This window comes from Enhydra lutris, unplaced genomic scaffold (genome assembly GCF_002288905.1).
Source record: "Enhydra lutris kenyoni isolate GAN:26980312 unplaced genomic scaffold, ASM228890v2 scaffoldscaffold8, whole genome shotgun sequence".
NCBI lineage: Eukaryota > Metazoa > Chordata > Mammalia > Carnivora > Mustelidae > Enhydra > Enhydra lutris.
Window position 1 is genome coordinate 16395941 of NW_019154092.1, and position 12167 is coordinate 16408107.

Consider the following 12167-nt stretch of genomic DNA (forward strand, 5'->3'; position numbering starts at 1 on the left):
TGACTCAGGTCATGATCCCAGGGTCCTGGGATGGAGCCCCGCATCAGAGTCACTGCTCAGCAGGGAGCCTGCTTCCTCCTCTCTCTCTGCCTACTTGTGATTTTGTCTGTCAAATAAATAAGTAAAATCTTTAAAAAAAAAAAAAAAAAAGAACCCCCTCAAAAAATTAAAAATAGAACTACCATTTAATCCAGTAATTCCACTACTAGGTTTGCACAAAGAATACAAAAACACTACTTGAAAAGACATATGTACCCTTATGTTTATTGCAGTATTATTTACCATAGCCAAATTATGGAAGCAACCCAACTATCCATCAATAGATGAATGGATAAAGACGATGTGGGAGGTATCTACAATGGAATATTATTCAGCCATAAAAAAATGAAATCTTGCTATTTACAACAACATAGATGGATCAAAGGTATATAATAAAAGTGAAGTAAGTCAGTCAGAGTAAGAAATACTATTATTTCACTCTCAACAAGAATAAAGGAGGTGGGTGAGGGTCTGGATGAAACAGGTGATAGGGATTAAGAGTACACTTATTGTAATGAGCACTGAGTAATGTATAGAACTGTTGCATCACTATATCATACATCTGAAACCAATGTAACACTGTATATTAATTACACTGAAATTTTAAAAATAGCATTATCCACTGGTATTTTAAACATTTTGTTTTCCCACATTTGTTTCAACATATTTTAAAGTGCTTCATGCAATTAACAGTATGAGTAATGAATAATAAAAGTAATGAAAGGATAAACTAAACAAATGTAAGTTGGTACTTATACAGTCTTTTTTTTTTTTTTAAAGATTTTATTTATTTATTTGACAGACAGAGATCACAAGTAGGCAGAGAGGCAGGCAGAGAGAGAGAGGAGGAAGCAGGCTCCCCACCGAGCAGGGAGCCCAATGCGGGGCTTCATCCCAGGACCCTGGACCATGACCTGAGCCAAAGGCAGAGGCTTTAGCCCACTGAGCCACCCAGGTGCCCTGGTACTTATACAATCTTAAAATGGTTTTAACACAAAAATATATAAAAAGAAATCTAAGTTTCCACCCATGACCTAGAAAATAGTCCTTCCCTGAATTCATGTTTTATGAATTAGTTCAATCTTATATATAAAATCTGGCTGATATACTCTGTTTCATACAATAAAAAATTAATTTCCTATGAAGTGAATTAATGAGGCTGACTCTGCTAAAGATATTCTTAGGAAAAAATAATATCCTTAAAGTATACATTTATCTAACTTTAGGATTACTCTGATGGGGTATTTTTCCAAATTCCTAAGTTTCATTATATCTTTTAGGCATAAAAGCCTCTGAAAAATTTATCTATATACCTCACCCACCACTCCAATGAGTCAACAAGGCTACTGGTACCAATTCACTTCGAGTAAGTTATGAGTACATCTCTACAAATCTTGGCTCATAAGGATACGTAGTTTCAAATTCAACTCCGAAGAACTGATCAATTAAGCTTTTCTTTTTAGAAGGTGTCACTGCTGATGCAGATGAAGAATCTGTCTGCAAAAATTAAAATGAAATAAAAATTCTAATTTTTCTTTATATAGGTACTAATGTATATTTTCCCCACACAATCCAGTTTAGTAAATACATATTTAGGCTTTTAAAAATGTAATCCCTTTCTGGAAAATCCTTCTACTGTTCAAAAAACACTACCAAAAGACTACAGATGCTCAGTAACATCAATTAAGTTTAATAAACAATACAATGCACTCAAGTGTGAAATGCAAGCTTTCAAATTCTAACTACAGGCTGAGCATCCAAAGTATTCAAATACATGTCTATTAGGATAAATTTATTTCAAGCTTTTGGCATGGGGGGAGTATAATTATCAAGGTATAATGAAAATCTATAATCACAAACGTGTCAATTACCTCTTTAACAGAATCATCCTCTATGGCTTCCAATTTCTGTTGCAATACTCGCATCATTTGTATCCAACATTCATTAGCATCCTGTAATTTAAAAAATGACAAAGTAAATAAACCTGGCTGTTGATAATGTTTTATCTACAAAATTCTTCCAAAAGAATTACTGGTTCCTTAGGGAAGGGGAAGAAAGCTGTTTTTTATTTAAAAATATTAAGTCAAACTAGATTATTATATGATCTTCAGAACAATGAGGAATTCCAAAATATTCATTTATCCAAGAGATGTTTACTGAGCTCTTCCTTATGCTAACTACTATTTTAGAAACAGGAATAAACAGCAATAACCAAAACAGAAAACGTTCTCAATGGGGACATAAACAAATATAACAAATTCACCTAAAGAGAAGAGTTATGAATTAAAAAAGAAGTATGAAAAAAATAATAAAAATAACAATAAAAAAAGCAATATGGGAACAGAAAGTGATGAAGGGAAAGAAGTGTGCCATTTCAATAGGCGAGTCAAGGAAATGTCTGTGATGCCTTGACATTTGAGCCATGAGACCTGAGTGAGGTGAGGAAGCAAGCCATGCACTATCTGAGAGCCAAAGAAGTAAGAGCAAAGACCCTGCATAAAGATGGTACTGGAGGGTTTAAAAAGTAAGTAGGAAGCCAGTGTGTTTGAGAGTCAAAAGAAGTAAGCAAGGGAGAGAGTGGCACATGAGAGCTCAGACAGGGACACAGGACCTCAATTATTCAGGACTAGGACAGAAAATCACTAGGAGGTAACAAACAAGGGACCAAGATAACCCTATTTACATTTTATAGACTCTGGAGACTGTGTGGAGAAGCACTGCAGGAGGACAAAAACAGAAGCAAGGTAATAGTTAACAGACCACTCCAGCCAAGAAATGAGGATGATGTGAACCACAGAGGACTTGAAAATTGGAGCATGTTTGGAAATACAAATAAACACAGTAAGTGTACAACACCTAAGTTTTATGTTTACAAAATGAAAACCACAGAACCTTGCCCTGTTTACCTGTTGAAGATATTGGCCTTGTTCACCCTTCTCTGCAAACTGTGGAAAAGCCATGTGCAAAAACTGCAGTAGAATAATAGGTGGAATACTAGAAGAAGTTTTATCCATGGAATCAAACAAATCTCTAAGGGCTTAAAAACAAAGCAAACACGGCTTTAATAAAATGATGACATATGTAATACATGTTACTGTATATTAATTCTAGACTAATACAAACAAAAACTGCTGAGTAATATTTTTAAGTATATCTACTACTTTTGTAATTGTCAAATTCACAATAAGAAAAAGATTTGTTTGGGGGCACCTGGGTGGCTCAGTCGCTAAACGTCTGCCTTTGGCTCAGGTCATGATCCCAGGGTCCTGGGATCCAGCACCACATTGGGCTCCCTGCTCAGCAGGAAGCCTGCTTCTCCCTCTCCTACTCCCCCTGCTTGTGTTCCCTCTCTTGCTGTTTCTCGCTCTCTGTCAAATAAATAAATAAAATCTTTTTTTAAAAAAATTTGTTTTTAAATCTTAAAGAGCTGACCAGACTTTATAATGTAATGACTAACTATAAACAACTTCTGAGTCCTACCCCTCGATCTCTCTCTTTGCCAGGCTTTGTCTTCCCAAACAAAGCAGGGCATATTCATTCACTAAAGCAAACACATAACCTCTGTCTAGAGATCAAACAGGCTAATGTTACTGTTCTGGTACTATGCCATTATCAGGTCATCAGGTCACCACTCTCAACCTACCTCCTTTTAAGCCTGTACTTGGTTCCCATCTACTCAACTCTTAAATTTTAAAATCTGTTAAACATACCTCATAAGTCTATTGATAGCTAAAAACCAAAATTAATTTGCCTTCTTCAAAATCTTTCCTCCACCATCCTCTCTCACCTTCATAAATCTCATGGTCAGTCACAGCCCTGCTCTGGGAGTTGAGAATACTTTTCCTCTGCTGACTTCCTAGCTATCACACCTTGCCTTTACTTCAAGTACAGCAAAATTCTAGTCTAGCCTTTCCTGACTTGTTTTATTAACTAATATGTGAAATGTTATCTACCATTATTATACAAACGGAAGACCCACAAATACTGTATCTCAGCACAAAACCAGTGTTTAATAAAATGTTCCCAAATAAGACAACTAAACATGGTATTTAAAATATTCTGGGGGTACTCCTTGGTGGCTCAGTCAGTTAAGCATCTGCCAATGGCTCTGGTCATGATCCCAGTTTCCTGGGATCAAGTTCCGTATCAGGGTCCCTGCTGAATGGAGAGTCTGCTTCTCCATCTCCCTCTGCTGCTCCCCCTGCTTGTGTGCATGTGTGCTGACAAATAAATAAAATCTTTAAAAAAACTTTTGGGAGAAGGGATAGCTAAAATCCTGTGTCACTACCAATGTAATGTTTCTTAAAATAGAAAAGCCCAAATTGTAGTAACACTTTAAGGTACACATTACCCAAAATAAAAAATGATTTAAGATTTAATGTATACCATAAACAGCATCTCAAAGTACTTCATTAGTTTGAAATAAAAAAGTCAAAAATGCACTCACTGTACATTAAGAGACTAGTTGGACATGACAACTAAATGCAAATCAATATGTGATCCTAAACTGGATCCCAAAACAAAATAGAAAAACAACTTTATAACGGGCAATATTGGGTCAACTGACAAAATTTAAGTCATTTGTATTTTAGAGTACTTTATCCATGTTAAACTCCTAGACTTTGAAAAATGGTGATTGTCTTGTGGTTCTAAATGTCCTTATTCTTGGGAAATACATACTAAAGTATTCAGGAATAAGACAGGATGTCTGTACCTTACTCTCAAATGGTTCAGAAAAAAGAACACTGTTACAGAGAATGATGAACCAGCTGTGAAAAAAAGTTTGTAATTGGTGAATTCTTGGAACTGTTCTTTGTGCTAATTTTAAATTCAGCACAGAATAAAATTTAAAAATGAAGAACAGTATCTTTCATCCCTTCACTACAAGACTCATAGGATACTGGAGAAGTTGCTGCCATTCCGAGTTACTCTCAGATACACAAGCAATCGAGTAAACTAGATAAAAGTGATCATATTTTCCTCATTAAAAACCTCATTTCAACAAATAAATCTACTTTCAGGGAAAAAAAGGTCAAAGGAAAATCTCTAACCCCAAATGACACAAAGAAACCTACTGTTTATAGTATTACAAATGAACAGCTGACCACAATGAGATACCACTTCACACCCCTAGGCTGGCTATAATCAAAGACAGACAATACCAAGTATTATTAAGAGAAATTGGAACCCTCATTCATGGGAGAAATATAAAATGATGCCAACTGCTTTGGAAAACAGCCTGGCAGTTGCTCAAAAAGTTAAATATAGTTACCATATGACCCAGCAATTCCACTCCCAGATATGCACCCAAGAGAAATAAAAACATTATGTCCACAGAAAAGTTTGTAAAAATTTTCAGCAATACTTGTAATAGTCAAAAAGTGGAAACCACCCAAATGTCTATTAGGGATGAAAGGATAAATGGAATGTGATATATCCCTACAATGGAATCTTATTCAGCAATTAAAAGGAAAAAAAGTACTAATGCATACTAAAATGTCAATGAACCTTGAAAACATTCTAAGTGAAAGAAGCCAGTCAAAAAAGACCACATACTATATATAATTCCATTTATGTCAAAAGTTCAGAATAGGTAAATATACTGCGACTGACAGTAGATTAATGGTTGCATAAAGCTGGGAGTGGGGAGGAGAAAACTGAGTGCTAAATGTTACAGTTTCTTTTTCAAGGCCACAAAAACATTCTAAAATTGTGGTAATGGCTGCACAGCTCCACATACAGTAAAAGACATTGAATTACACACTTAAGTGGGTGAACTGTATGGGATGTGAATTTTATCTCCATAAAGCTGTTACCCTCTACCCCAAAAAAGGCACTGCTATAAAAATACCCTACACCAACCTAACCTAATGATTTAAGAGTATTCATTTTTAAAACCAGCCCAAAACAAATGGGGACAAAATATATGGTCTCATGTAATGAAGAAATAAGTTATTTCTATCCTTTAAGAATTTCTGTTTCTCCTCATACTTTATACTATTTCCTTACACTAACACCCACTAAGACGCTCTCTTATAATGACTGTATCAACTACAATAAAACCTCTCTCTGTATATGCCCAGAGATATATTTTACTAATAGAACCTAAAGCCAAAATTAATTTTAATCCAAAAAATCCAGACTATTTTTCAGAAAAAACAGACATCATTGGTTTATAATTTGAATAATAAAATAGGTCCTTAAGTTGCTTAACACTAAGTATAAGTACTCCAGTTTTAAATGAGATGATGTTCTACAAAATATCTTTTGTAAACTGAAAGCTACTAAACAAACTGGGTGAAAAGTAACATTTCTTGAATACTACACACTGTCCTATCAGAAAGGCATATATTTAAGATACTGACCTGCAGTAATATACTGTGCTGAAGCCATTTCCCCTGAAGCTCTCAAGGCACCTGCATACCTGGGAACATTAAGGCAGAATTAAATAGGATTCAATTCATTCTGAAACTCAAAAGGGAAGAAATTAATTAAGAGTTTATGATGACACCCTCAACTGCAACTTAATCTGAGTTGTTTCCATTTTTTATCTTCTTCCCTTCTGGTCTTATTCCTATAACCATTGTATGGGCAAAAAAGGAACACTAGGAAAAAAGGGAATTTAGATAAATGAAGCCTATTTGAAATTCTTTCTCCTAACTTATTAAAAAAAAAAATTTCCTGAAAACAATGTGAAACAATAAAGTACACTCTTAATGTCCATTATTACAAAGAAAATAAAACACACTTTCAGAAATAAGAAAAAAACTTTAGGTCAAAAACATTAAATCAAAGTTAATACACCTACATTCAGCATTCACTTGTTATGTAACCTTAAATAAGTCACTTAATTTTCAAGTCCATCAGCTACCTATATACTGCAGCGTTTCTATTAAATGACTTCTAAATTCACTTTCAACTTATAATCCTCATTTAATTTAAAACAGCACAGAGGACTGGCCATTATGAATATTACAATACAATAGTTTTCACTCATATAATGTCTTATGACACAGGATCAGAAATTATCATTCAGATAATATGAAACACTTGAGAGGTAGGGGAATGACTGCCTATTCACTATGATTAAAACAGCCAGTGGAGGGGCACCTGGGTGGCTCAGTCAGTTAAGCATCTGCCTTTGGCTCAGGTCATGATCCCATGGTCCTGGGATCGAGCCCCTCATTGGGCTCCCTGTGCAGCAGGAAGCCTGCTTCTCCCTCTCCCCTGGCTTTTGTTCCCTTTCTTGCTGTCTCTCTGTCAAATAAATAAATAAAGCCTTAAAAAACAAAACAAAAGAAAACGCCCACTGGAGGGACTAAAATGAAAAAGACTGAAATCAACCAAGAGTGGCTATAATGTGGACCAACCAAACTATCCATACCATCAATAACATGGATAAACTTCAAAGACTATGATGGTGAACTAAGCCAAATCTCTGTACATTTAACTTCCAGAATGCACAAAACTAATAATGAGGTCAGTAGCTGCTTGTAGAGCTGGGTGGTGGAGGGGATGAGGACTGGGGAAAGATAAAAGTACAAAAAGATCCTGAGATGAGGGAAATGTTCTACAGTTTGTAAAATGTGTTACAGAGAATTTGCACTTATCAAAACTGATCACACCAAACACAAGATATTTCATATTTACTATGTGTAAATATTTCCATTTAAAAACAAAAAAACCTCTGTGCTATATAAGTAGAATGAAAGAGGTCACAGAAAATATGTTAAATTATATCCAATTAAGAAGTTCTGTTTTTCTCTTTTGTTTATTTAGATCTTTCAGAAATTGCTGTGACTCAAGTTTTTTTTAATTTTTTAATATATAATTCATAATGTCTAAACTACATATGTTCTTTTTAAAAAGGGAAAATCATTAATAGTTTCCCACTCAGTTTACAACTACCTAAAAGGCATTTTTGAAGCTGAAGTACCAATAAAACAAGTGTATGCCAAAACATCAGTGAAGTATGTAATGACACAACTGCTGCTGTTACTGATTTTACTTCTAGTTACAGGGTGGCACTGCTAAGTAACTATTCCTACATTTATGGCAAAGGCTACACTAATAATTTTTTCTTAATAACTGAAAATGGAAAATCATGAGTGATTTAATAGCATTCCCCCACAAAAAACTCTCATTACACCAACATTTAATTTCTAAGAAACCATCCAATAAACCAAATAATATTAACAATTAAACTTTACAAAGAATAACTGTTAGAAAGTAAAAGAAAGAATTGACATGAGTACTAAGAGATGTAACAGAAATACGTAAAAAAAAGTACCTTTTCTAGTCTTTATCAAGTCAACAATATAAAAAATTAAGTAATGACATAGAAAATCTGAATATAATTCATCAATTTAATGTCTACTAATACTTTATCACCTACAAAAAGAGTATACCTTGACTCTTCTATCATCTGTGAAATATTCACATCAATCATACATCAGCTCAACGCAAACATTCATCAACAGAAAAAAGGATAATTATTTGGTAGTATGTGCATACAGCGGCATACTATACAGCATATATATGAATGAACTACAACTACAAACACACAGTTAACCCAAAAAATAATGAGCTAGACCCAAATGAACACAATCTATGTTTCTGTTCACAAAGAATTCCAAACAGGTAAAATTAATCTATGAGGTTAAAAGTCACATTGGTATTAACAATTTGAACAGAAAGGTGGAGCAGCAATCAGGAAGGGAGAGTCGTGAGGGGATTTTTAGAAGCTGATAGGGTTCTGTCTGTATTGGTTACACAGATGTGTTCACTCTGGGATAGTTCATTTGTACTCTTTTTTGTATATTAATGTCTGTTAAATGTCTGTTAAATTAGAAAATTGGGAATCAAAAGGAAGAGATTTTACAGTCTTTAAAAAAATATATCTGAATAGTCTCATCTAATGAATTCGGAATAGAGGCCAACACTCAAAACTAAATACTTTCATTAGTACAAAAGAACAAATAAATGATCTAAGCATACAACTTAAAATAAAACAGCGTAAGGAAAAAAAATAAATCAAAACAAAAAAAGAATAAGTCAGACAATGAAAAGAACTGACTGAATAAACCTACTAACTGATTTCTGTGAAAAATAAAATATACAAACCTCTGGCAACGGTAAATTTATATGTATAAATTTCTATATATCTAGCAAATAAGAAGTGAAAATAGGGGAAAATACAGGTCCAAAATAGAGAACTCTTATGCTAAAATATCTTAAAGACATAAGGACAAATTCATAGGAAAACAAATTTTAAAAACTGACCCTAAAAGACACAGAAAATGTACATTTAAAACGCAAAAAAAAAAAGGTTGAGTCCAACCAATTTTATAGTTAAGTTCTATCAAGAACAGATCATCCCTATACAAATTTGAAAATGCAAGTAAAATAACAACCTAGTAACTGCTAATGAAAAAACTATGTGGTACTTCCCAAAAGGTGCCTTGCCAATCTCCAGTAAGATAAAAATATGGCCATGAGATACTGTTTTTCGTAACTCACAGAATTTAAGGGTAATTTTTATTATATACACTTTTCACTTTAAGTTCTAAATTCAGAACTCCTACATTATCATGAGGTTCCGCTATTGGGCAGCAACAACCAAATCAGATTTTACCTGCAGCTCTGGTTCCTGGCCCTCATTGCCTCTTCAGCTAACCCAGTCTATTTCCTTTCTAGCCTTTATAACATATATCCCACTCTCCAGAACCTGCCAAATAAAAATCCTTAAGTATTGAAGCATGAGCTTCAGCATCACCAGTTGTAAAACATCTTCCATGGAAATTTTCCTCTCTTCTTTCATTCCTATTTTATCAGTTAGCGCCATTTTTCCAAAGACATACAACCCCATCCATGTCCTCTTGTGTTAAGTTAGTTAAGTACAACGGTTTCCAACCTCTTGTAAAATCTAAGCATTCAAAAAATACTTCATCTGGTTTCAAGAACATTGACTCAACAGGATGAAATCTCCCCTGCTTATTACACAAAACTCAGAGAAATAACTCCAACAAATGGAAGAGTTCTCTTTGGAATAGAAGCTAGAAGGTATCCCAGGTGAAAAAAGTACAGAAGTAGTCTTGGAAAAAAGGCAAGTCTCTTCCAAGTAGCCACCTTCTAGGGCAGGGAGCTGCCCAACAAGCTGCTCATTAGATCATCTGCAACTGGGACATGGTTGCCTAAGTACACAATCTTCAAACAAATACGAAATCAATCCTTACATCTCAAGCGAACAGTTAAAATCGAAAGGACCAAATTGGCTTGGTGGAAGGGAGGTAAGAAGAGTACTTCAGAGCCTCGGAGAAATAAAAGCAGGAATCATCCAAAATTAAGAACAGGAGATTAAAGAAAAGAAGGTTGTGATAAATAAGAAGCTGTGACATAAAGCTAATGCACAAATCAGTGAAATGTACAATAGAACTAACACATTCTCCTGAAACACAGCACATAAAAATAAAAAAATAAAAGTGCAAAGGGAAAAAAAAGAAATGTGAAAAATAGATCCAGAAATTCTACTATTCAGAATATCAGGGAAGCTATATAAAACAGAGAAGCTTCTCTCAAGAAGTAAGAGTCAAGAATGTCCAAAGTTTAGGACAAGAGTCCTCAAAATGAAAGGGCTCACTCAGGGCACCTAGGTGGCTCAGCCGGTTAAGTGTCTGCCTTCAGCTCAAGTCACAATCCCAGGGTCCTGGGACAGAGCCCCACATTCGCCTCCCTGCCCCTCTTTCCTGCCCATCCATTTGCACTCTCTCTCTCTCTCTCTCTCTCTCTCTCCCTCTCTAAAATAAATAAATAAAATCTTAAAACAAAAAAAAAAAAAAAGAAAGAAAAAGTGCTCACTCAGCACTAAATAAGATAAAAAAGAAAATCCCACACCTACCCTACTAGAAAACTATGAAAAACAAAAATAAAGGAAAAACCCTAAAAGTTATTAACAGAAAAGAGTAAGAAATTAAGACTGATACTAGATCTTTTATCAGTAACAAGCCGCATAGGAAAATAGTGGAGAAATAACTACAAACTGAGGAAAAATAACTTTGACTTTAACATTTCCCAACAAAGCAGTTCTGAAACAGTACCAAACTTGATGGCCTTTCTCAATTAAGACCGTAAGGTCGTGTGTCTTGTACACTAATAAGTACATCAGCTACAATCTAGGCAATTTCATAAGTACTTGACAACTATTCCTTCAGAGAAATTCAGAAAACCTTTCGGTTACTCTCAGGTTTCTGCATAATCCTTCTCTGTCCTCTCTACTGCTCAGTTCTATCAAAGCATTTCCCAAGCCACTAAGGAAAAAGAAAAAAAAAAATCAACATTCACAAAGCTGGCTAAGAATCCAAACTGCAGTTTACAACTCTAACCTACATTAAGAAGTGACAGTGTATATATATATCAAGACAGTTGCAATAAATTTAGTCAGAATTCAGTTCTTTATTTTTAAGTTACATATTTAGACTCACTGAGAAGTGATTCTCATTTATAGACTATTTCACAGGCTTTCAAAACATGGATAATTGTTTATTCTTTTTTCTTTTGTATATGGTATAAAAGAAAGTTTTACTTCTTTGTAAAATCATTACTCACTAGCATTAGGACAAATCAATACAAATCAATGTATATATTTCTAAACTAGAACTGAGAGTCCAGAAATAAATCTTACTACATACATCTTATGAGCAAATGATTTTTAAAGGTGCTAGGGCAATTCCACAGGGAAAAGAGTAGTCTTCAACAAGTGGTACTCGAAAAACTAGATATCAATTTGCAAAAGAATGGGATGGAATACCAACTACCAACTCCCCACTATACATAAAAATTAACTGAAAATGGATCAGAATAAAAATGGATCAAAGACCTAAATTTAAGAGCTTAAAACTCTTAACAAAATAGAAGTATTTGTGACCTAGGATTAGTCAATGGTTTCATACGTAAGATACACACACACAAAACACAAAAATTAAATTAATCAAAAATAAAAACTTTTGTGTTACAGAACAACATCAAGAAAGTGAAGACAAGGGGCGCCTGGGTGGCTCAGTGGGTTGGGCCACTGCCTTCGGCTCAGGTCATGATCTCAGGGTCCTGGGATCGAGCCCCGCATCGGGCTC

At 34.6% G+C, this 12167-nt stretch overlaps 1 protein-coding gene across 2 annotated transcripts in view; it reads right to left on the minus strand.

Annotated features, from left to right (window-relative positions):
- Positions 1 to 12167, minus strand: part of LOC111142451 (ubiquitin specific peptidase 14) — a 43056-nt gene that overhangs the window by 14870 nt on the left and 16019 nt on the right. For both annotated transcript variants that reach the window (XM_022495603.1, XM_022495602.1), the window contains 4 exons: positions 6405 to 6463; positions 2946 to 3076; positions 1911 to 1991; positions 1451 to 1536 (listed from right to left, as the gene is read on the minus strand). In XM_022495603.1, coding sequence (XP_022351311.1) covers positions 1451 to 1536; positions 1911 to 1991; positions 2946 to 3076; positions 6405 to 6463 — 357 coding nt within the window. The remainder of the gene's footprint in view (positions 1 to 1450; positions 1537 to 1910; positions 1992 to 2945; positions 3077 to 6404; positions 6464 to 12167) is intronic.